Source organism: Xenopus laevis, chromosome 8S (genome assembly GCF_017654675.1).
Source record: "Xenopus laevis strain J_2021 chromosome 8S, Xenopus_laevis_v10.1, whole genome shotgun sequence".
Lineage (NCBI taxonomy): Eukaryota > Metazoa > Chordata > Amphibia > Anura > Pipidae > Xenopus > Xenopus laevis.
The window spans coordinates 82,092,834-82,118,806 of record NC_054386.1 but is presented as its reverse complement, the minus strand read 5'-3'; the positions used below and the strand labels follow the sequence as shown (position 1 = coordinate 82,118,806).

The 25,973-nt window shown below is 42.5% G+C and overlaps 2 protein-coding genes across 2 annotated transcripts; both read left to right on the top strand.

The window, feature by feature from the left end:
- The first annotated feature begins 471 nt into the window (after window positions 1-471).
- On the top strand, window positions 472-7,740 carry LOC108700239 (tubulin beta chain). The gene is made up of 4 exons (XM_018233261.2): window positions 472-651; window positions 4,193-4,301; window positions 4,457-4,567; window positions 5,636-7,740. The coding sequence occupies exons 1-4, from the start codon at window positions 595-597 to the stop codon at window positions 6,691-6,693; spliced, it is 1,335 nt and encodes a 444-aa protein (XP_018088750.1). The 5' UTR covers window positions 472-594; the 3' UTR covers window positions 6,694-7,740.
- A 12,013-nt stretch (window positions 7,741-19,753) lies between these two features.
- Window positions 19,754-25,491, top strand: tcf19.S (transcription factor 19 S homeolog). The gene is made up of 3 exons (XM_018233260.2): window positions 19,754-20,537; window positions 23,192-23,765; window positions 25,120-25,491. The coding sequence occupies exons 1-3, from the start codon at window positions 20,255-20,257 to the stop codon at window positions 25,340-25,342; spliced, it is 1,080 nt and encodes a 359-aa protein (XP_018088749.1). The 5' UTR covers window positions 19,754-20,254; the 3' UTR covers window positions 25,343-25,491.
- Window positions 25,492-25,973: the final 482 nt, after the last annotated feature.

Sequence of the window (25,973 nt, the reverse complement as noted above, 5' to 3'; positions counted from 1 at the left end):
GCACATCACCAAGCTGCATGCCTGCTCATCCCGCCCCATTTGTGACATCATTGGAGGGCGGGTCAGCGCGCCTCTATAAAAGGAACCCAGAAGTCGGGATCAGGCGGTTGTGGGTGGAGGGAGGGTTTGTGGTTTACGTGACGACACATCACTAGTCCGGTTTATTAACTTCAAGTGACAATTACTTACAAAAGCAGACCTATCGGTGAAAACTAACGATGAACATGAGCTATATTTTAATGTAGATTTATATGTAGAAGAATAATGTTTCAGTGTCAGTATCAATGTAAGAATGGAATGTATGCTAAACCATTAGAAAGAGGACACTGTTAGTAAATGTCTTTGTTTGCAATTAAAGAGCATTCCCACTCTCTAGCCTACTATACACTCAGGATTTATTGATAAAAAAAAAAATGCAGCTGAAAATGCACCTCCCAGCCCCTGATGCCCCCCCCCTCTCCGCCACAGAGCCCGCCCTCTTCCTCTTCTAGCCGGCTGCCTCACTTATTGCTGTCGCCATTGTCTCGGACGTTCCACTGCAGAACGCGGCTGTTTCTAACGTTCCATCCGCCGAACATCTCTTACGCCTGAACCATGAGGGAGATCGTGCACATCCAGGCCGGCCAGTGCGGCAACCAGATCGGCGCTAAGGTGAGATCCGGCTTCGCCCACCTTACATGTGATTTCTATTAGGCTGCGCCCCAAAGTTACAGCAGGAATGATTACGCCGTGACACAAGGGGCAACGTCCTGTCGCAGTCGCACGGTTTTGCGGTTTCCGCCTGATTATAGTCCCCGCCTTTTATCACCTCTCTAAATTGGCGGGACTTGTATAAATAAAGCCGGTTAATCTTTACTGGAAGCTTTATTACCAATCATGTAACGATGCAATGTTAAATACGAATCTGGTATATGAGCTTTGATGCTCCACGCCCTGCTGCAAATTGAGCAGCGATGTGGCCGGAGCTTCACTCTCTGCCCAACACGTGAATACGCGACGCTCTCGTAGGATTTAAGCATGAGGGCAGTTCCATTTGGCGGAGGAGGGGGGGGGGGGTATTACAGTCGTCAGTAGCTCATGCTAAATCCAGTAGCCCGAATGATTTCGGGCGATTCTTAGTAATGGCGGTAGATGCGTAGGGTTTTTCCCTCCCGCGAAAGGGCCGTGTCTCGATTTCTACTGCTGTAAAAATAAATCCGGCGTGAAGTCACTTCCCTCCAAATGAAATCCACGTAGGGAAAGAACTAACGTAGGCGCCATGTTGATGAACAAGACGAACCATTTGTTTTAAACACGGGGGTGCGCTTTCCGCCGAGTTTGGACTAAAATAATATGAGGGGAGATTATTTCATTGTGTGAATGACACAGCGGTGTGTAGAATTGTCTCTCTCTCACACACACGGCGTATATTAATGGATAACGTGGCTAGTGGAGTTGACGAGCCAGCGCGGGAGAGGGCGTGGCCAGGGTAAAATCACACACGTATCATATCCACATACACGTATACATCCGCGAGGCAATATAAACCCTTCGGTGTTTGTTAACGTATGCGGCGGATCAGTTGTTGATGCAACAATTACTTGCTGCCGTTATAACTGAGCATTGGGACCGCACGAACCGTTCTCAGGGCGGGGCAGCAAAGGTTCCCGAGAGCATTTAAACACAGGGGGAGGGGTCTAGCGCCTTCCGTTAGAGACGTTTTTGTGGCAATTTTATTGGAGACTTTTTTTCCCCACACAAATTATGGTTGATTTATTCGTGTGAGAAAATCTAATGCAGAAAACCACACATAAGAACACATTTAAAGGCTATTAAATGCGATCTAGATATGTGCTCTATTGGTTTGGGATTAAATGGCGCCAACTCTTTTTTTTTTTTCTCCGCCCCTCCCCCGCCTTTGTTCTTTGTCCCGTTGCGCAGAAATACACTGAAATGGAGGGCGACAGCCCCAAAACGCATTCATTAGTAAATACACAACAGCTTTGAGCCCCATTTGGGTTTTCCCACCCCAATGGCGCCCGCCCATGGAAAGCTCCCAGACCGATGACGTATTTGCATCTGCAGTGCAGCGGGGCTGTTGCCTAGTAACACTGTTGCAGCGGGGATGATGGGGTGGGTGTGTTTCCTGCATGAAGCCCCGATTGCCTCTTCCCTTTATATCCAATTTTGTGTCAGACATTTTTTAAAAAGGTTATTGTGTCAGAAGTTCTGAGATTAGAAATGTGTGGTTTGCATGAAAACAAATGGAATAGACCACAAGTAAATACAGCTTACTTTTTCCTTCACATTTATTTGAAATGATATTTGACAATAAAGACATTTTAGAAACACCCTTTATTGCTAGATAAAGAGAGCCATATTTTCTTCAGAATCCCTTTCTGAGAAAGATGTGGCAGATTCCTAACAGGTGCCCCTGTCTATGCCTGGCATCCAAGTGCAACTACAATGCCACACCCTAAGCTTTAACACTTTCTTGCCCAGTAATGCTTCACCCTGTACAAAGCAGACCCACAGAGTAGTGATGCTTGGGCTGACCCGATACCTGCGGGTTCGGGTCGACCTCGCACTGCTCCTCGCGGGTGCGGTTTGAGCTCATCTCCTGCTTTTCCCAGCCCGCCACCTTCAAATGTCGACTTCCGGTTTTATAGGCTCGTGCCTGCTCGCCCGCTTCTTTTCGTGACATGGGCGGCGCGGGTCTATAAAAGGATCCCGGAAACGCGGGTCAGGAAAACCCTGACCGCACATCATTACCACAGAGCTATAGCGTTATCCCCACTAGGAATTAGGGATGTACTGAATTCACTATTTTGGATTCGGCCGAACCCTGGAATCCTTCACGAAAGATTTGCAGATGCAAATTAGGGATGGGAGTAGGGTTGCCACCTTTCCCAGAAAGAAATACCGGCTTTCCTATATATTTATCTTTTTCCCCAATTACTAACATCCTTTTTACTGGCCATGCTGGTAAAATACCGGCCAGGTGGCAACCCTAGGTGGAAGGGGGAAACATTTTTTACTTCCTTGTGTTGTGACAAAAAGTCATGCAATTCCTCTCCCCGCATATGCAAATTAGGACTCGGTTCGGCTTGGCAGAATCCGAATCCTGCTGAAAAAGGCCGAATCCCGAACTGTATCCTGGATTCGGTGCATCCCTACTAGGAATGATTATTTTATACTATTTAATGTACATACAAGTGGCTTAGCTTGAGCCTGCAGTGCATTTAAACTTCTAGTAGTCTGCCTGTCATGGTTCATGAAGAATAATATCCTTTGTGTCACATTCCTGTCTCGCCTACACTAGGCTACACTGAGACTGCCTTGTTCTCTGACTTCCTATCAGTGTGGGGGAGGGAAGAAAGGACCCGCTGCACTGGGAATAGGACTACAAGCAGTTAAATACTTCAAACTGTAATGCAGGGAGGACTAATGGAAAGGCAAAGAGAATGCATAATGGCTTGTGGTCTTTAAAATGCAAGGAAATGGATTCCGGAAACTGAGGAAGAGAAAAAGCAGCACTGTATTGTTTAGAATTGCAGCAATAAAAGGCAAAGAAAACCATGTATTCTGCAGAATGCATAGACATAACAGGCTCAACGAGTGTATCATTTTTGCAAAACATATACAGGAGACTAAGACAAAGGGAAATCTGAGGAAAAAATGGTGTTGTGTAAAATCTGAAGGGGATGTGGTTAGCACTTCCCTTTCACTTTACTTCTCTAAACCAGAGCTGTACAGCTGCATCTGGACTTTAGAGACATTTGATGACATAATCATTAGTATGATTGTCCACATTTTAGGTTGGACAGCACTACTCTTAAATGTAAGTTGGTTAGCGGCATTCTGTAGAGCAGGGGTCCCCAACCTTTTTTAACCTGTGAGCCACATTAAAATGTAAAAAGATTTGGGGAGCAACACAATCATAAAAAAGTCCCTTGGGGTGCAAAATAAGGGCTGTGATTGGCTATTTGGTAGCCCCTATGTGGACTGGTGGCCTACAGGAGTCTCAACTTGGCACTATACTCAGTTTTTATGCAACCAAAACTTGATTTCAAGCTTGGAATTCAAAAATAAGCGCCTGCTTTAAGGACCCAGAGAGCAACATCCAAGGGGTTGGAGAGCAACATGTTGCTCGCGAGCTACTGGTTGGGGACCACTGCTGTAGAGTAACAAGGAGTATTTGTAATTTTCTCAGTTCTGGGAGGTGATCAGTGACGAGCATGGGATTGACCCCACCGGCACCTACCACGGAGACAGTGATCTGCAGCTTGACAGAATCAGCGTCTACTACAATGAGGCTACAGGTGAGATGTTTGTCATATATAGGTTTATAATATTTGTTTGTGATGTTCTTGTCTGTCCACCATCTATCTCTCATGACTGGCCTTGTTCCCTAATATTCTTGTGTGTTTATGCCAATTCCTTGTTTCTCCCACTGATACAAAGATCTTCTTTCTAGGTGGTAAATATGTGCCTCGAGCCATCCTTGTTGATCTGGAGCCAGGAACTATGGACTCTGTGCGTTCAGGACCCTTTGGACAGATTTTCAGGCCTGACAACTTTGTCTTTGGTAAGGCATATTTTCTGGACCCTGTGTTTTTTTTCCCCCTTTATTTTTAAACCATGTTTTGTTTATTTATTGTGTTTTGGGTTTATGCCAGATGTAGTCCCTATCCTTGTTTAAAGGGGTGGTTTCACCTTTAATGTAACTTTTATGTTATAGAACGTCCAATTCTAAGCAGCTTGTTTTATAGTTATTTGCCTTTTTTTCTGTTCGCAGCTTTCAAATGGGCGTCGCTGACTCCCTTCTAAAAAAAAACAAATGCTCCGTAAGGCTACAAATGTATTGTTATTACTTTTTATTACTTATCCTTCTATTCAGGCCCTCTCTTATTCATATTCCAGTCCCTTATTCAAATCAATGCATGGCTGCTAGGGTAATTTGGACCCTAGCAACCAGATGGCTGAAATTGTAAACTGGAAAGCTGCTCAATAAAAAGCTAAAAAATGAAAACCAGTCTCAGAATATCACTCTCTACACCATTCTAAAAGTTATTTCAAAGGTGAACAACCCCTTTAAGCTGAACTGTTCTGCTTCTGTTCTGTTGGGTAGCTTTGCTACATACCACATTGCAAATAAAATGTAGTGTTACATGTGTTAACATAATGTACCCACATTCATCACTTATGTAATATTTATCAAAGGGTCACCTAGACATAAGAATATTTATCAGAAGTAATTCATATTCACACTGCTAAACTGTACAGTGTAGATCAGTGATCCCCAACCAGTAGCTTGTGCGCAACATGATGCTCCCCAACCCCTTGGATGTTGCTCTCAGTGTCCTCAAAGCATGTGCTTATTTTTGAATTCCAGGCTTGGTGGCGAGTTTTACTAAGTATAGTGCCAAGTAGAGCCACCAGTAGGCTGCCAGTCCACATAGGGGCTACCAGTCCCTTATTTGGCACCCAAGATGTTGTGTTGCTCCCCAAATCTTTTTACATTTGAATGTGGCTCATGGATAAAAAAAAAAAAAAGGTTGGGGACCCCTGTTGTAGAGTTACCTGCATGTGATCCTTTGCTAAATGTTGTTCTTCAGTCAGCGATGAATTGACTGTTCATGTATGTCTTTCTCAGGTCAAAGTGGTGCTGGCAACAACTGGGCAAAGGGCCATTACACAGAAGGTGCTGAATTGGTAGACTCTGTACTGGATGTTGTGAGAAAAGAGGCAGAGAGCTGTGACTGCCTACAGGGCTTCCAGCTCACTCACTCTCTGGGTGGTGGAACAGGGTCTGGTATGGGCACCCTTTTGATAAGCAAGATCCGGGAAGAATATCCTGACCGCATCATGAACACCTTTAGTGTTGTGCCCTCTCCAAAGGTGTCTGATACAGTGGTAGAACCATACAACGCAACTCTTTCTGTTCATCAGCTAGTTGAGAACACAGATGAAACCTATTGCATTGACAATGAAGCACTCTATGACATCTGCTTCCGTACTCTCAAGCTTACCACGCCAACTTATGGTGACCTCAATCATCTTGTAAGTGCTACAATGAGTGGAGTCACTACCTGCCTCCGTTTCCCTGGCCAGTTAAATGCTGATCTCCGCAAACTGGCTGTCAATATGGTCCCCTTCCCACGTCTTCACTTTTTCATGCCTGGGTTTGCTCCCCTAACCAGCAGAGGCAGTCAGCAGTACCGTGCACTGACAGTGCCTGAGCTCACGCAGCAGGTGTTCGATGCCAAAAACATGATGGCAGCCTGTGATCCACGCCATGGCAGGTACCTTACAGTGGCAGCTGTATTCCGTGGACGTATGTCCATGAAAGAAGTAGATGAGCAGATGCTTAACGTTCAGAACAAGAACAGCAGCTACTTTGTTGAATGGATTCCCAACAATGTCAAGACAGCTGTATGCGACATACCACCCCGTGGCCTTAAGATGGCAGTGACCTTCATTGGTAACAGCACTGCTATTCAGGAGCTGTTCAAACGTATCTCCGAGCAGTTTACAGCCATGTTCCGTCGCAAGGCTTTCTTGCATTGGTACACAGGAGAAGGTATGGATGAGATGGAATTCACAGAAGCAGAGAGCAACATGAATGATCTGGTCTCCGAGTATCAGCAGTATCAAGATGCTACTGCTGAAGAAGAGGAAGATTTCAATGAAGAGGCTGAAGAAGAAGCTTAGACACTTCCTACGGTTGCTGAAGTTTCTCTTTTTCACGTTTCCTCCTCCATTCTCAGGCTGAGAAAGATCTGTACCGAAGAGTAGTATTTGTTTTATATTCATCTTTTTTTCTTAGTTGTTTTCGTTGTCTGTATTTCACTTTTCTCTTCTATTCCCCTTCTCTGTGTTCTGCTTGTCAGTAAAGATAGGTTGTGGCTTAATTGGGGTGAACAGTTTAAGCTCTTACAGTAGGTATTTGGTCTCAGCATGCAGTAATCTGCCTTTTAATTTGGGTTTTAGATTTTAAGAGGGTTTTAATATCCATTTTGAATTCCATCTTTCCTGGCCTAATGACATGGTCATTCTTGTGGCTGGGTGCTGGTTTCTGCAGCTACTTTTAGGTTACAAAGGAAACCTGTATTTAGTCCCATGGGACTTGACAAAACCCTGGCAGATTTTGCTTTTGCAGATCACATTTAAGTGACTGGTGGCCATTTTTACATTTTGTCTTAAGTTATTACAATGGAAATGATTTAGTAAGTTTTAAAAGAAATGTAACTGCAACTCCCATCATATTCCCAGATTAAACGAATCCATAGATATGGTTCTGTTTTGCTCTTTGTGGAAATCCTAAGTATGTAAAATACCTTACTTCCAATTAGACAATATAAAATTATATTGCGGTTTCAATGTTTATCAAATGCACTTAATGCCCATTACTGAGAAATCTATTGTTTGGTTGATTTGGTTCGCTATAAGCTACATAAATTATGAAGGCAAACTATCTGTTGGGTAACTGGCATGGTTCATACTGCTTGCAGTTGTATGTTAAAGGAGTGCTCTGCATTTACTTACTTAACGGGAAATGTGCAGAATAATGCTAAAGAACCTCACACAGTGATATAGGGATTATTCCTTGTTCTCCTCTTAAATATGCTCTTCAGATTTTTTTTTTTTCTTCTCTTGTTCCCAATCCATTTATTTTTATTTTACTGTTGCTTTTTCATATTGAAAAGAAGTCAAGCCTGTGACAGAAAAAAAATAATAAAACCCCTTTTTTTAACATTGTCTCCTGTGTGATGGAATAATTTGAAATATGTAACCATGTCAAATTGTAACCGTGCCATCAAAGCTTAAAGGGATTCTGTCATGATTTTTAGGATGCCGTTTTTATTTCTAAATTACACTGTTTACACTGCAAATAATTCACTCTACAATATAAAATTTTATTCCCGAACCAGCAAGTATATTTTTTTTAAATTTATAATATTGGTGTGTAGGCGCCATCTCAGGTCATTTTGCCTGGTCATGTGCTTTCAGAAAGAGCCAGCACTTTAGGGTGGAACTGCTTTCTGGAGGCTGTTGTTTCTCCTACTCAATGTAACTGAATGTGTTGAAGTGGGACCTGCATTTTACTATTGAGTGCTGTTCTTAGATCTACCAGGCAGCTGTTATCTTCTGTTAGGGAGCTGCTATCTGGTTACCTTCCAATTGTTCTGTTGTTAGACTGCTGGTGGGAGAAAGGGAGGGGATGATATCACTCCAACTTGCAGTAAAAAGTTACTGAAGTTTATCAGAGCATAAGTCACATAACTGGGGGCAGCTGGGAAACTGACAATATGTCTAGCCCTGTCAGATTTCAAAATTAAATATAAAAAAAATCTGTTTGCTCATGCGGCCATGTCACAGAAGGCCATTTCTCGGCTGACATATCTACACTGACTGTAAGTGCTGATCTGCATTGGTGTGCCCCAATATTGCTGTGCACAGATGGGTGAATTTCAGTACAGTATTTATTTTATTAATTTTTTTAAAACTCAAACACCCATGATCTTAAAATACGACCAATTGAAATTTATTAATAAAATCAGATTTTTAAAACTGATGAATAGAATCGACCTGAATACTCAAATTCAAATCAAATTTGATTCTAGTTTAAAAAAAAAAACTTGAATGTCAGGAAGGCTGCAAACAACTCAAAATTGATCCCTGGACCTCTCCTATTGGCTTGAACAGCAATTTGTCAGGTTTTAGGTGGCGAATAGTCTTAACTGAGGGCCAGAGTATGATAAATCTCAAAAAATCAATTTTTTTTTAAAGACTCAGATCTAATTTGAATAACTCCCTAGTTGAATTTGACAGTGCTGACCATAAAAAACAAAACTCTAATTTGCACTTTCAATTTGACCCTTGATAAATTTGCCCTTAAGAGGACGTGCCTCTCAAGTGGATCAGTGTATTCTCCCCTGGAGTAAAAACACAAGTGGAAAAAACAACTTGTGCAACATGCCCCTAACTCTTTAGTGGGTAGCACCCATTAGTATTTTATCAGTGTGATCTAAGCTTGGTATTGATCAGTACGTTGTAGCAGTATCTTGAGCACACAAAAATAAATAGGAATCCACTCGTATTTAAATAAATGGGAAAGGTGCATTGTATAGCAATGCACTGTCCCAGAGCAGTCTTGGATGATGGTGGGGAAAGAGTTAAGTGGGAGGTCTATGGGTGTTAATAGCCGAAAAATTAAGCCTGCCATCTGTTAAAATACATTGGATTATGAGAGCACTCCAGGGCCTGACCGAGTTTTGGCACCAAAGAAATAGTACTTGGCCTTGTGCCCCTTTGCTTGCAGCCCCTGCTTGATGTGCTTGGTTTACACACACACACACACACCACCCTCCCTCTCTGCTTGGACTATTAGTTTATTTTCCTCCCCACTGCTTGGTTTTCATACTCCTTGCCAATTCATTCCTCCCATGCGTTGCACCCAAGGCACATGCCACCAGTACTTGCCCTAGAGCACTCCCAATTGAAGGACAGTGAAAACGGGAATTTATCTGCCCAAAACTCTTTGCAGTCCCAACTTTGGCTATTTATAAAGGAAAGAGGGTTAGCAGACTAACAAATTAATTCTAGAAAAGGGATGAGGTTGGGAATGATAAAGCTACATGGATGTTTGATCTTTCCTGCAGAATAATCCTTGCAAAAAAAATAAATAAAAAATCGGGATTTGTTTAGAGGTCTTGCAATCTCCTTGTAATGTGCTGCTGTGCATAAGACCACTACTGAACAGACGTGGGGTAGTTGAGAGAAATTCAAACCCTAACCTGCTGCTCCTGCACCCTAACCTGGCGCTCTCCCTTCTTTATATGCCTGCCCTCCATTCTGTGATATCGCAAAAGGGGTGGGCCTGCAAGTATATAAAAAGTCACGTGCAGGGGCAGAAGTTCAGCCTGAAGCCGCCTGAGGAGTCCGTGTAAAAGTCGGCCGGTGGCCTTTGGGATGGCCCACACATAACTAATGTGGGGTTCTATAAGTGGCTTGTGGGGGCACATTTATAAATTAGGCTTGATGTGTTCCAAAAGCCACCTCACATTTATTACATGATACATTGGTATAAATAGTAAATAATGTACTCCCTGTTTTAAAATAAGGATATTTCAAGTCTCTAAGGTAGAGTTCAGCATGGGTCCATTTTTTGGAACCCGACACAACCTGCAATCCGCAACCCAACCCACATTCTTACCCGTTACCCGACCCGCAAGTTCCTTATCCGCTGACCATCAAAAAACCAGAAGTGACATAATCGGCAGTAGGTGTGATCAGAAAAAAGGAGTAAAAATCGATATTTAGAAGACCCGCGGCCCAACCCGCAGGGTACCACAGGTTTTTACGGGTAACCCACGGGTACCCGACCCACTGCAGGACTCTGAAGAGTTCTGTGACCATATAAAAGCACAAAGCTGAAAGCCAAGGATACAGGTCGTGGACTCAGAGGCGACTTGTACATCATTTTTATAATACACAGGGTCCAGTGAGTCGTGACAAATGACATCACGCAGCACCTATTATTGTGGATGACATCACTATGCACCGTTTATAAGGATATTCACTGTACTTGTGGCCTTGGTGCTGGTAATGAGCATGTCTAACTCTGCACTGGATTACAAACCTGCTGCAAGGGGCATGGAGTAGCATTATCTAATGACACAAACTAAGGCTTTTTTAATATTTTTTTTTAATATTGCACCTTGTGCTGAAAATACATATGCTGCTGCCAAAATGGCATTAAGAGTCACTGCTCAGAGGCTAAAAGCCACTATAAAAACAGTGCTGACTAGAAATTCTACAGAGCACAAGTGAGTATCAATGGAGCACCATTCAATTTGCCGACTGAAGAGGAGGAATATATGATAAAAATACAGACAAACTAACCCTGCATATGACAATGGCTATAGTGGCCCTAAGAAGCTGATATGTGTGCAAGTATGAATCGGTGCTGGTTCTGAAACTGAGACAAATATATAACTTTTCCTGAAGCTATTTATACAGGACACCTGTCTTTAAGTTCCAGAAATGTGAACGGTACTCAAGCTCAATATTAAAAGTATCTGCAGACTGCATTTCCAAAAAGCATTATACTGTATACTGTATTTTACAAATCACTTTACTTTGGGGTCTCATAAACTTTAATTTTCAGAACCCCACTGCCAAGGATTGGGTCATTACTTAGTGGCACCAAAATCAGCAACACACATTGCATCCCATACCAGTTTTATATTTTTTCTTTTGCTTCCACTTTTTTGTTCTTTCCCCCACCATTTCTCGTATATCCCCTACTCTCTTTGTTTACCCCCTTTCTCTTCTCCTTCATTGTCTTTCTTTTATGCTCCCATTCCTTTTCTCTGCTGCTCTCCTTCTCTACTGTTATCAAATTATTTCCCATCCCTCCCACAGAGTTCTGTTTTGCCCTTCATCCTCTGCCCCCTTTCTGGTGTGCTTTCTTTATACACTTCATTTCACATCTACCCTTTCTGCTGTCCCCCTCTTTCCATTTTACTTCTAATGCCCTGCCTTTACCTTCTTTACATCCCTTCTACCTAAACATTTCTCATACTACTCTCCTACCATTTCACCTGTCTTAAGCTTATCTTCTTCCTTTTTTCTCATTCCATTCTTCTTTTCTGTTCTCTCTTTGACTTTACCATTTTATTTCTCTCTTGCCTTGTTGCAGTTTACCCCCCTCTACAGTGCTTTAAAATACAAGTTAACTAGTAGCAGAAACATTCATTCAAATAACAAATACATTGGAAGGAGGGATGTACCAAGGCAAATCTGTGTTGCTAACTTACATTTTTGTACAACCTTTATCATTGTCAATGCATAAATACTGACTGCGTACATAGAGGTATAGTGTTAAAGACATATCCCACCCAAACTTCAACAGTTGGGATTGGTTAGGAGCAAAAGTCTATAGTGGGTAACTAATCTTCTTAAGTGCCAGTACCCGTATTGGAAGCACCAATACACGGTTCATCGTGGTTAGTAAAGTAAAAAGGCATACAACAGCAAATAAACATTGCCAAAAGCTTTAGAATGTCTTTACAATACAAAGCTGGTGCAGCACTATAAACTCACAGAACCTGTATATGAGTGAAAATGGAAAATAAAAGTAATTATTTTCCTGGAGCCAATTTGTGAAGCTGGCACCCTATGTATAATCAAGCCCTTACTTGGCTTCTGCAAATTCAGTGTCCACTGTCACAAATTGGCATGAGGAAAGGAAAATCTTGGTAAGCATGAATTTTGACCTTCATAGCAGGGACATATGCAAGCAACAAGACTGTATGAATATACCTACAAGAACAATGTTTTTTGTTTTTTTTAATTTAATAGCTTTTTATAAAATGTGCACTAGAAGCAGCCTGTACATTGAAAATACAATATGTTAAATACTTAGTTCAATGATTTCACTGGATGTACAGTGAGGTGTGATTTCTGAGAACCATACTACAGAAATACTTCTATGCAGTTGTTCATTTAAATAGAGAAATGCATTTACCTTATATCTAGCCTGAAAATAGGTTGAATAGTTTTAGCGACAACTTAGTGCTGTAGAGGTTTGGAAGATGTTATCCAGAATGCTTGGGATCTGCGGTTTTCCAGAATACCTTAAGTCTTCTAGAATTTCATGTAAACATTAAATAAACCCAATAGGCTGGTTTTTCCTCCAATAAGGATTAATTATGTCTTAGTTTGGATCAAGTACAAGCTACTGTTTTATTATTACACAAAAAAGGGTATAGTTTTTTTAAAAAAAATTTGAATTATTTGGCTAAAATGGAGTCTATTGGAGATGGGCTTACTGTAATTCTGACCTTTCTGGATAATGGGTTTCCGGATAACAGAAATTAACAGTTAACTACACTGCCTGCTGTCTCAATATATGGTAATATAAGGCATCTATAACCAAAGTAATGTTTTCCCAACCTGTTGTCCACCTCTGGGTGGGGGAAAATTGTATTTTCTGAAGAAAACACCATTTGTGTTCCCTTCTGCATCAGGAGCCTATTCCCAATGCGGGCAGTTGTATGTGCATAATACGTGTCCCAGCTCACCTAATATGCACAAGTTTGTTGCCATATTTACATGCACATATTGGCACAATTATACATTATGCTCACGTATGTGTCCCAGCATGGCCACCGGCACCAGGAATCTGATCTACGAACAAATTGGAGTAAAACCTGGAGAATCTCTCTGGCAGTGGTACTGGTATGATCACTCTGCTCTGCTCCATTTTGACAATGCAGTCTAAAAAGGCTTGCTCCTTGCTGGAGTTGGAAGGGACCCTGAACATAAAGAACTTCCTGGGAGGGAGGATTGCGAAGTCCAGGTGGTAGCCTTTGCAAATGATTAGGAGAAAGCCTGCTCAGCAGACAACCCATAAGATGGGGTGTGGGAGATGTAGTCGCCCTTAAGCTGGCCATAAACGCAAAGATCCGATCGTACGAATCGTGGATTCGTACGATTTTCGGACCGTGTGTGGAGAGTCCCGACATTTTTCGTCCGTCGGAGATCGGTCGATCGGACAGGTTAGAAAATTTCTGTCGTCTGCCGATAATATCTCTGCGTGTATTGCCAATCGTACGATTTTCAGAGGGAGACTGTCACTAGTGTTGTCAGACATAAGTATCGTACGATTGCTGTCAGGGGCAGAACATTGGGTGATCTGTTCTTATTTGATCGGAATGGTAAGGACTTTGATCTGAATGGTTAGTGGAGGGTCGGGAGATGGGAAAGTCTGATCGTACGTTGATTCGTACAATCGGATCTTTGCGTCTATGGCCAGCTTTTGAATAGTCTTGAGTGTTTGAGCTTGCGGCTTGTCTTGTGGCTAAGCTTTGCTAAGAGGTAGCCCTTGTAAGGAAGCCAAGGATTGTGACAGCTGAACTGCCCAAAGGGGGGCTGGTGGTTCCGATGAAGGCTCGGCCAAAAATGACTCCTGGCCTGCACAGCTGTCGTGTTGGGATTACCCCCTGAAGTGGGTGCTGACTCCAAAGAGCAAGATCTCACATTGGCTCACCCTGGCAGCTTAGACTGGCACTTGGAGCAAGCAAAATCACCTGTGCTGTTGTGGGTGCTGTCCCCCCCCGACCTGGTGAATAATTCCCCTAACCTACTTTCTGCCATGTGGAACAGAGATTAGGCGTCCTGGTTGGTGAGCAAGTGTGAGGAGTTGCCAAAGAGCTGGCAAGGGGAACAGTGCTGTCAGCGTGTAGTGTTACCCTCTTGTCGACACTTTGAAGAAGCCCGAGTGGCGTCCCTTCACGTGCGATGCTGAAGTGCTGTCCTCCCTGCTTGATTGTTGCTCAAAATGGTGAGTGAACCAGTCCAAGATGGCGATGGGGTGAAATTTGTATATTAATACCAATATGTTGTCCAGCACATAAGTTCATTAGAATGTTCAGTGTGTGTGTTTATTATTTCAATACAAAAGCCGTGAATATTTTATACATGATATCCTTATAAATGGTACTTTGTGATATAATTTCTATCACATGACTTATATAAACTTGATTATTATAATAAATACCCCAATTGTAAAACACGAGGATTCTAGAAGTCACCTCCTCTTGGAACTTCTGTGTGACTTAGAATATCCTTAGATTTAAAAATAGAGGGTACTTATTCTATATAAACTGTGCCTGGTGAGGTCATTGGTTATAATCAGTGCTTAGTGATGTAATTTAATGCACAAGGTTTTTGTAAAATAAAGCATATTTAAAGTCACAGAGGAGTTCCATGACTAGTATGAAAGCACTCGGCCTTCAGCTGTGTGCCTTTATATAGTCATGGAACTCCTCTGTGACTTATAATATATTTACAATAAGGGGGTTCATTATTCACTATATATTCAAACTACTGACTGCAAAATATACCACGTATGGCAGCTTTTAGGATGAAGCTAGACAGCATTGGTCCAGGCACCAGGGCTGCCCTATTTGTTTATGTGCCAAAGGATGTAGCACCGATAGTTAAGCAGTGATGCCCTGCTGGGGGTCATGCTTACCTGCACTTAACCCAGACCCAAAGTAAACTTAATTTTGTAGCCTGAACCAAGAGTTTTGGAGCAGCCAGCACATCTCTAATACAAATGTTGCATGTACAAGTCAATTGCATCTGACACGACATGACTGTTGGATGCGAACTCTGCATTTTGTGTCTTCATCCAACAGTCGTGTCATATGCAATCAGCTTGTACGTGCGACATTTGTATTACTTACATTAGATTGGGTGAATCCGACGTGAACCTGCACTTCATTGCGTCGGAACAGATGGACTGCACCGAAAATCGTCTGTGTAGTCCTACCCTTAAAGGGACATATAGTCAATAGTCAAAAAAAATTTCCATAGTTAAAGTATAATGAAGGTGTTTTACTACACAGCGAAACAAGTCGTACAAGCCATGATACCACTATGTAATGGTGTCTCTGCTGTAGATTCTATTCACAAGACAAATGTGCATTAATATCAGTCACAGAGTACCCTGCTTTATGTGGGAGCCATGTGACAGATAAGTAAGAGGGCTAGTAGGCAGCAACCATATTTAAAATGGCTTTATAATTGAAAGAAAGAGACAGAGTTGGAAAATGTATTAACAAAAGGCATGCCTAAACAGTCAATATATGGGTTGCTGCAAATGCCAGAGCGGCTGTTGTAAGATGCCACAGTCATTATTTGTCTGTGTACTAGAAATGCCAGGGTGTATTTTGATCTCTAGTCTGGGTCTGATGAAAGGTGGCCACACAGACATATTGCATGGTAGCCAATTTTCAGTCAAATATTTGTTGGGCCCTCTGGGCCACAATGTCTAGGGTTGGGATACACCCAACATTTATAAAATGGGTTAAAGCACTGTACTATCTCCCAGTGGCAAGGATCCGAACCAACACAAACATATCGAGCACCTTTAAGATCACTAGAGGTACAAGACAGGGATGCCCTTTATCTCCCTTTTTATTTGCGCTAGCCATGGAGCCCTTGGCCTGCAGTGTGAGATCCTCGCCGGATATTATGGGCCTCAAACTTGGCGCCTTAAAAGAGGTGATAAGCATGTATGCAGATGACACCCTTCTCTACCTGGCCAATCCGCAGCAAGACCTTTCTACTGCTCTAAGTATTTTTAATACACACACGAAATTCTCAGGTCTAAAGATAAATTGGTCAAAATCAGTGCTCTTCCCCCTTCGACCCTCTCCCGAGCATTGTACCTCAGCACGCTCCTGGCCTGAACTGGGTGACATCTTTCAAATACCTAGGCGTGTGGGTCCATGCGGACTTAACTAGATTTGAGGACCTCAATGTCCTACCCATCTTACGTACTATGGAGAGAAAAAAAGAGCAGTGGGCTAATCTGCCACTCACCCTCCTAGGCAGGATTAACCTCTTTAAAATGGTGCTATTGCCTAAACTCACGTACATCTTTAGACAATCCCCATTGCTGATAGCATCCTCCACTTTCATAAAGCTAAAGAGTCATATGCTGTCTATATTCTGGGCTGGGGCGGCTCCTCGTTTAGCTCTCAATACTTTGCAGTTACCTACTAATCAAGGTGGTCTTGCGGCCCCCAATCTATTCCTTTACTACCTGGCTACACAAATATCGGTGGTCAGGAATTGGGCTCTTTCATCCCATACAAATGCGGCTACAGTGTTAGAGGCGCAAGTGTTGGGGTCGTTTGAGGAGCTCCGCAACCTACCGTATAGAGGAATTAGATACACCACTAAGGCCTCGCCTCTTATGGGAGCCACCATCAAGGCCTGGCACATTGTAGGACGGTTCTATCCGCGTTTACCGCACTGCTGTTCAGTGTTTTCCCCATTGTGGGGTAACCCAAACTTAAAACATCTCTCCGGTCTCCCAGACCCACAGGCCTGGGCTAGGTATAATATCAAATATGTCGCGGATCTTATATCTGAGGGCAAGCTTCTAAGTTTTCAAGAATTGAAGGATAAATTTTCTCTCCCTAATCCCATGTTTTTCAGATACCTGCAGCTCAGACATGCTTGGGAAACCCAATTCCAATCAGGATTTGTAGACACGACTCCAAATAGCTTAGAGGTCAGCATACACAATGTGGATTTAACTAAACCTCTCTCCCACTTTTATGTCCAGCTGTCTAGAGTAGGGAATGCCAAACTGTGTAAATTGAAGGTCTCCTGGCAGCATAATATACCAGAGATTTTGGATGAGAACTGGGAAGATATTTTGGATAATGCTCTTGTAGGGGTGATTAGTAGCAAAGATAAAATGACACAATTGAACTATTTGCACCGCTCCTATATTACCCCACAACGGCTTCATAAAATGAATCCTCTTCTAAGTCAGGACTGCCCTAGGTGCCGTCATTCCCCGGCTGATTTCTTCCATATGACTTGGGATTGTCCAATAATTCGAACGTTTTGGAAATCAGTGACTCAGCTGATACATGTTAGAACAGATTTATTTCTTCCCTTGGAGCCTAGGGTGCTATTGCTCAATCAAGTGGAGGATGTCTCCCCGAGCCGTGCCCACCGCACATTAGCGACCGTGCTTTGTATGTACGCTAAGAAAGTGATCGCCATGCACTGGAAATCCAGGTTGGGGCCAACCGTAAACACTTGGGTGCAGTTAGTTGAGAAATCTATACCCTTATACAAACTCATATACATGAGAAGAGGCTGTCCGAATAAGTTTAATAAGATCTGGGATATATGGATTGGTGAAGATCCTGTTGACCGCTCTCCTAACCGCTTATAGTCACCACACATGTAAGAGTTGGTTATAGGTAGGCGTAATCCAGATTGACGGGTGCCCGCTCCACCCCCCCCCCCTGGTGCTCGGGAGCTGGGAGGTGGTGGGGTGCTAATTGCTTAAATTCACTGCTAATAAAGTGTGATGGGGTGAATACGGGAAATAACAGGGAAGAAGACGGGTTGGGATAGATCACTTGGTAATATCCTCTACTTCCTACATTTTGCTTGTAACCCCATTAGGTTTTTGCTCATTACAATACAGTCTTGAAACTAAAAATGTTAAGTACGACACCATTTTGTTATCTTTTTCTTTATCTTTATTTGAAGTTTATTGAATATGCAGCAATCTCATGACTTTGACATTTTCTACTGTTTGTATGACATACAACCTGTACAATTGAGATGCTAAATAAAGGAATTGTTAAAAAAAAAAAAAAAAAATATTTGTTGGGCAGGCCTGTTGGTGGGCCCCATACACAGGCCATTAAGTTGCTGGCTTGGAGGGACCATTTTGGCATCTTTTATGACCCATATTTTGCTACCTTCTACTTGCTATAGTGTCTGTAGGCTGGTCTAACGCACACAACCAGCAGCACTCCTGATTCACAGGATTTCTGACAGAAAAAAAGTCATGTATTGTTTTAAAATTGTATTATTTCATTTATTAATTTTTAATCTGTTTCCATTCAGGCCCATTCATATTCCAGTCACTCATTCAATCCACTACTTGGTTGCGAGGGTCAGTTGGACCCCAGTAACCAGATAGATGCCGACGCATAGATGCATCAGAATTTCAGTGCCTACATAAGATTATAAATTCATTTAAGGCAGTAACTGTGGTGAGCATTGCTTCCAGAGTTGTCAGGTTGGCAGTTTTCCAGCCAAATGGGGCTACTAATTTTATAGGGGAAGGAAACCCTTTTGGCGCAAAACCCTTCCCCCCCCGTAGGCCCCCCTCCCTCCCCGGCCTACCTCCCCCCCCCGGGCAAATGCCCCTAACTTGTAAGTCACCCCTCCATGTAGGTCCTTGACAAGTTCATGGGTGCCATCTTGGTCCGATCTCTCTTCTTCCTGCTCTTCTTTGGGGGCTTGCACAGTAGATCCAACCGGCAAATGCGTCCTACTGCGCATGCGCCGCCAAACGTCGATCAGTACAGGAAGAACGCTCGGACGAAGATGGCGCCTGTGAACTCGGCAAAGGAGGACCTGCATGGAGGGGTGACTAACAAGTTAGGGGCATTTGCCCGGGGTGGGGGTTGTGCCGAAAGGGTTTCCTTCCCCTTTAAAGCCCAGGCAGATTTTGAAAGTACAAACTAGCCAAGGTACGGATTTGGGCTACTTTTGGGGCCTTTGGCTGGTTTGTACTTTAGAAACCAGCCAAAGTTTTTTTTCTTGCCCTAATGTGCCAAGCCTGAGTCTCCCAATGCATGTTGTGTAATGTAGTTTTTGTTTAACCATTTGCCGACTGCCAAGTCTAATAGAAGACTACAATACCCAACATGCAATGGGAGTGACTTGCCTGGAAGTTATGCAGTCACATTTTGCTTCATGGAAAAAATTTGCGAAAAAGTGAAAATTTTCACATATATTCATTTATTTTATAACTTTTTTTTCCACTGCCGTGCTATTTTTGGGCTACTTTTGAAGTAGCTCTTGGCTAGTTTTGTAGCTGACTTTGAACATTAGACCTAGCAACCCCGTCTTGCCTACCTACTACTGCAATGTAAACCCCTATCTGACACCGTTCCACCTGTTACTACCCACTTGTTGTTGCTGCTAATAAAGTTAATTGAGACAAAGCTGTGTAGTTACTGTCCAATCATAACCATTGAGGAAACTACAGCGCCAATCATAGAAGACTTGAACTCTCTTTCCCGGGTATCTCGGCCAGTAAAAAAAAAAATGGGCGCCGAGAACGCTAACCAATCAGTAGTAAGCGTGTGTGGCTTTTGTTGACTAGGTATAGCAGCTTCCAGCGAACAAGCTCCTTTGTGGGCGTGGTCTCAGGGGGTGGGTGTCAACCTATGGGTGATAACGCGCCAAATTTCAAAGGCGCGCTTCCTTCCTCTGGTTTCCCGCCGTAGTCGCGATCAGAGTGGCCCAGCTGGTAACGGCGGCTCGGTGAGCGCAGTGACGTCACGCTCTATTTCCCCCAACTTATTGCGCCTCACACGGGAAGTGTTTGCAAGGTGGAGATTTGTGTGTGTGAGAAGTATCTCTACTGCAATAGTAGGGGGCTGAGGATTATGATGAGTCGGATTAGCTTTAACTGAACTACGTCCTGTGCTGTCCAAGGGCCTTGTGTTGCTGAGAGAATTCGTAGACATGGCTCTTGTGTGCGAGGTTTAGGGCTGCTTTTTAGCACTAGATAAGGATCTTGAGGCACGCATACAAATAAACTGTATGTATTAGAAGGGGATATAACAGGTAGTGTGTTCATTGTGGGTGAGAGACACAGCCAAGGTAGTGGGGGAAGTGTGTCAGAAGACTGGCAGAGGCTGCCATGGTAGGGTCAGAAGTTGTACTCGCACAGGTACAGCCCTGTTTCCAGCTTTTGCGCATGGGCTCAAGCCCTGGCCAGTCCAGCCTACACACAAATAGCACAGTGGCCAGGGACTTGTATACTTTCCTGCCAGACTCACCGTGTTGCATCTACCGGCTGGGAGCCCGTCACGACTTGTGCGATGTCCCCCTCCCTGGAAAACCAGCCGTCCATGCGGAAATCCACGCTGAGCGGGAGCTCTCGGGCGACTGGAAGGTTAAATTGGAAAGCTGCACTAACTTTGGTAAGTATTTAGCCACAGTAGTTTAGGGCACACTGATGTTTCATCACCCTTAAATGGTGAATAGCAATTTCTTAGAAATGCCCAGGCTCTTCTTTCTATTAATCTTTGTTTTGGCTTATTGTGGCCCTCCCCACCTATCATTAAGGATTGGGGCAGTGGATTGTGCTGTTCTAAACCAATGCGTACACCCCCTACCCAGCTGTCAGTGTCCTTGTAAATAACATGCACTTAGTACATGTAATTCTGCACTGAAATCCATTTTTCAAAAGAGCAAACAGATTTTTTTTTTTGTATTCAATTTTGAAATCTGACATGGGGCTAGACATATTGTCAGTTTCCCAGCTGCCCCCAGTCATGTGACTTGTGCTCTGATACATTTCAGTCACTCTTTACTGCTGTACTGCAAGTTGGAGTGATATCAACCCTTTCCCCCCAGCAGCCTAACAGAACAATGAGAAGGTAACCAGATAGCGGCACCCCAAACACAAGGTAACGGCTCCCTGGTAGATCTAAGAACAGCACTCAATAGTAAAAGCCAAGTCCCACTGAGACACATTCAGTTACATACACTGGACTGGACTTTGGCGTGACTGGGTGAGGTCTGGGAACAGCGAAGCTGCACAGCCGATCGAAGGACGCGGAAGCCTTTTGTGAGCGTAACCTGTTACACGGTCGGTATATTTAAACATTCCTTTTGAGGGTCACAGAACCGCTACAGAGAGCGGTGGACTCAGTACTTGTGAACAGTCAGCTGCTTTTGGGGAAATACACGCTGTGACATTCGTATCTGGACTTCATAATTGCCATTGCACACTGCAGGCAAGTTAACCCCTTCATAGACCCCAGCACGCTAAGCAAGCATTAACCCAAATATTGGAGCTACCTGATTGCGGATCTACAAGTATATAAGACCCAGGGGATCACCCCGAAAATCCGTTTTACATTACATCAAGTAGGGCAACATTCGCTTGCTGTTTGTCCATAAGCTTTGGAACTTTTTCCTGTTTAGGAACAAGATGGATTTACCCATTTGATCCCTATTGAGCTAAGGTGCCTATAAGCGCACATTCACATTCCTGCTCTTGAGTTTCTCCATCACATTACCAACGGCGTATTTATTACTACATTCAATAGCATGCTAATTTTTCCCTTAGCTGGTCTACACAATCAGCTTTTGGGGTTTTTGTCTTTTCAGAAGGGATCCCTTCAGTTCTATATGCAGCGCTGCTCTTTATTTTAAATGTTTTTAACCTCACTTGTTTAATATGGCATGGTGGTGAATAAAAATCGCTTTTTATCTTATCTTTGATATATAGTTATCTATTTTATTTGTAAATCGTTTCAGACACTTGTAGTTTGGGGAAGAGTCCCTTGTGTTCTTTTTGTTTATATTTATCGTCAATTTAGTGGACACCCAAACACCTGTAGTCTGTTATAATTTTTCTTGAGCCTTTTTTGAGCCATTCTTGTAAATATCCATCCTAAGTCACATGACTGGGGGCAGCTGGGAAACTGACAATATGTCTAGCCCCATGTCAAATTTCAAAATTGAATATAAAAAAAAAAAATCCTTTTCTTTTGAGAATTGGATTTCAGTGCAGAAGTCTGCTGCAGTAGCACTATTTAACTGATTCGTTTTGAAATTAAATGAAACATGTTTTCCCATGACTGTATCCTTTTAAGTGTTTGTGAAGATTCTCATTCATCCCTGTCACGATGTATCCGTAGAAATAAGTCAAATTAACTGGTATGCTCTCCCTTTAACTGAAAGTCACAGTCCTAGCCAACTGGTTCTCCTTTTTCAGTTATAACCACAGATAGAACCTTTCCCCAAGAAAAAGATTACTTTTTGTTTGTTTATTTTGCGTTAAGCAGTAGTGGACCTGGGCTGAAATTGATGTGGCTCTTTAGATTCAGAGAGCCGCAAGGGCTTTCATATACACACTCTGGACTACATCCTTGCAGCTTCCAGATATGACTTCAAAACAGCAGTAAAGACTGACTGAAGTTTATCAGAGCACAAGTCACATGACTGGGGGCAGCTGGGTAACTGACAATAAGTCTAGCCCATGTCGGATTTCAAAATTAAATATAAAAATATCTGCTCTCTTGAGAAACTGATTTCAGTGCAGAATTATGCTGGAGCAGCACTATTAACTGATGCGTTTTGAAAAACACATGTTTTCTCATGACTGTATCCCTTTAATTTAAGCTACACATGCATTCTGCAGCACAGTACACAGAACAGAAACAGAAAATTAATTAAATTACAAAAGTGCTCAGAGGAGTGCTCTTAGTAAGTTTACTTCATTTCAGTCTTTGCAATTATATCCCTTTTAAGAGTATTGCACATGCCTATCCCCCCCCCCCCCCATTTGGATTTGGAGGGTTGAGGCTATTGCAGTTGGGTCTAGTCATGGAGTGACTGGTGGCAGCTAATACCTGAAGAGGAACAGTACAGCAAATGAAAGTAGACTGGGGTCAGTTTGCTAGCTTTTTCTGGAGATCCAGCAATTCAACAACAAACAATAATTTTCCTTATTCTTCCCATTCCTGGAAGCCTCCTGCAGCCTTAATGCTACTCGCTGATTAAGCTCATCCACAAACATTTCTGTTCAACTTAATCATTTGAGTATTTCTTCTCTTACCAACAGGTATATTCATCAATGATGTTCATCTTTTGCGAGGGCAGGGATTGGAACTTTCAGATGGTGACCTCCTCCGCTTCCAAGAGAAACCAGATGTTTCCCCTTGTCCATCATCTTCTTCTGACACATACTTCCTCTTCCAGCGTGTTCGAGTGTGTCCCTTGGACTTTTCCGCCATCACTTCCCCGCGTGCTCGGTCCTCTTTTCCTGGTTTTACCCCAGTTTTAGCCACACAGAGACTTAGTGGGGGACGAGGAGGGTCACCTCACTACACTACTGGAGCCACTGTTATACTGAATTCTATTGGCAGCATTAGTAAAATGAAACGTGAAAAAATGCAGGGCATTGGGCTCATGGGAGGAGCAGTGGAGCTAACCAAACCATCCACACCAGATCTTCCTTTACCCTCTCGCACAGGGGTTGAGAGGAGGCACAGCCGGAGAAAAGCACAGCATCAAGTACTTTGTGAATTAGAAGAGGATGAAGAAGATGGGCAGGTAGAAGTAGGAGAAATGAAGAAGAGGAAAAGAGGGAGAAGGAAAGAAGAGAAAAAAATCGTTAATCATGAGCAGACGGGAAGGTACTAAGTATTCTTACAAACAAGAAAATGTTATTTTGTTACGGTCATAGTAAGATTTTTGCACTAATAAATAACCAATTCAGGACAATATGATCTTTTAAGTTATCAATTATTGATAGTCATCATTGGTATGATCGATCCAATAATACTGTTCTGAAAATCAATCAGATTGGGCAAGTTTGAAAATTGTCATTTGTGCATTTTTTTTTTTTTAAGGAACAGGAACACCAAACATTAGTGTGTCAAAGGACTGCTAATATATTGTACTTTTGCTCTGCACTGGTAAAAATGGTTTGCTTTAGAAACCCAACTATAGTTTATATAAGCAGGGTGCTGTGTAGCCATGGCGGCAGCCATTCAAGCACAGGATACACAGTAGATCACAGATACACTCTGTAGTATAAAATGGGATTCTTGAGAGCTTATCTATCTACTGTGTATCCTGTTCTTGAATGGTTGCCCCCATGACTACACGGCAGTTTGTTTATATAAACTATAGTAGTACTTATCTGTTATCTACTGTATATCCTTTGCTTGAATGGTTGCCCCCGATAGCTGCACAGCAGCTTGTTTATATAAACTATAGTAGAGTTACTGTAGCAAACACACCAGTTTTACCAGTGCGGCCTAATAGTACGTTATATTTCCGTTACTTTAAAAGACCAGTGTTACTGTTCCTTTAACTTAAAGGGAAAGTAAAGTCTAAAATAGAATAAGGCTAGAAATGCTGTATTTTGTTTACTAAACATAAACATGAATTTACTGCACCACAAGCCTAATCAAACAAATATTTTATGCTTTCAAAGTTGGCCACAGGGGGTCACCATCTTGTAACTTTGTTAAAAATCTTTGCAAGACCAATACTACATACATGCTCATTGTGGTGTGGGCTGCTTAGGGATCGTCATAACAGGGGAAAAAAACAAAGCTGCTTGAACTGGAAAGTAAGGCAGGCGCTTCCCCCTGCTGTTCATAAGTATGATTGTTTCCCTGCAGAGCAGTTAGGGACCGTCTGACAATTCCGATCCACAGCAGTAAATGAAGGAAGAATTTCACTGCATACAGTCAGGTTTCTTTTAAAAACAGTACACGTTTTTTAATTTAAAGTAAATTGGAGATAGCTTTCTTTTTCATTAAAGAAAGTAAAAATGGGATTTTTCTTTTTTTGCCTTTACATGCCCTTTAAAGTCTTGGTGCCATTACTGCTTAAGGAAGAAGGTCAAATAGTAAATTAGTATTTTTAGGCAAGGTTTTGTTGTGGTTAGTTTTTGCTTTTTTTTTTATTAGAAAATTGTTGGTTGAATAAATAGTAAGTGCTTTTTCACTGCAGTCTCCATATTTTTTTTTCTCTAAGGAAACCACGTGGACGGCCAAGGAAGCACCCCATCCCTACTCCTGTGATGTCCCAGACAGTGTCCATTGCAGAGCCTTGTGCTTGGCGTTCATGCTGCCTTCCACAGGAAGAAACAGTCAGCTGGGTTCAGTGTGATCACTGTGATTCATGGTATCACGTTGTGTGCATTGGTCAAAGTCTGACCTCTCTGCAAGACACAGAATTCCACTGTGGCTGCACGTAGCCATTGAGAGGCACAAAATGTGCCTTCCTTTGTTTTTTGTCATTTTGGATTGTTTCCCCATCCCTCCTTACCGTACCAACCTGTTTCTTCTTGTAATGCAAGGTAAAATACCTGTCAGCATTATATTAGAAATTATTCTTCAGCCTAAAGTACTTATCTTCCTTTTTTTTTTTTTTTTTTGTGCGGTTTGATGCAATTTTTCATCTATTTGTATCTATGCTTCAAATCCAGCAAAGAATTTACTATGTCTCTTTTTATTTTACATTGATATGGATTGGTCTAGCTTGGCAGCTAGACATTCTAACTGCTACTACGGGTAGTGGTGCTCACAATTTTTATATGGACGTTGGTGGAATTAGCTGCTGGTAACTGCACCCAGCATTATTGCTCAGAATTGTGGCAGTGTGTTTTGGGGTAACCATGGTTAGAGAAGTGATCCTTCACATTGATCAGATTTGGTTTCGCTGACATTTGATTTAAAATACATAGTGTGCTATAGCCCTAAAACCCTTTTTTTTTTTTTTTTTTTTTAAGGCGGTTATTTCAGTGAAGTTCAATTAATATTAAGAGATTTTCCATACTCAACCAATTCACCAATACCAACGCAATTCACAAGGACATTGCTGTTTGC

What these genes read in the sequence shown, in the direction of transcription:
- LOC108700239 (XM_018233261.2), top strand. Translation starts at nt 595, where the DNA reads ATGAGGGAGATCGTGCACATCCAGGCCGGCCAGTGCGGCAACCAGATC. An exon ending in CTACTACAATGAGGCTACAG is followed by an intron (nt 4,302 to 4,456) that starts GTGAGATGTTTG and finishes TCTTCTTTCTAG; the next exon opens with GTGGTAAATATGTGCCTCGA. An exon ending in GCCTGACAACTTTGTCTTTG is followed by an intron (nt 4,568 to 5,635) that starts GTAAGGCATATT and finishes TGTCTTTCTCAG; the next exon opens with GTCAAAGTGGTGCTGGCAAC.
- tcf19.S (XM_018233260.2), top strand. Translation starts at nt 20,255, where the DNA reads ATGGTAGGGTCAGAAGTTGTACTCGCACAGGTACAGCCCTGTTTCCAG. An exon ending in GGAAAGCTGCACTAACTTTG is followed by an intron (nt 20,538 to 23,191) that starts GTAAGTATTTAG and finishes TCTTACCAACAG; the next exon opens with GTATATTCATCAATGATGTT. An exon ending in AATCATGAGCAGACGGGAAG is followed by an intron (nt 23,766 to 25,119) that starts GTACTAAGTATT and finishes TTTTTCTCTAAG; the next exon opens with GAAACCACGTGGACGGCCAA.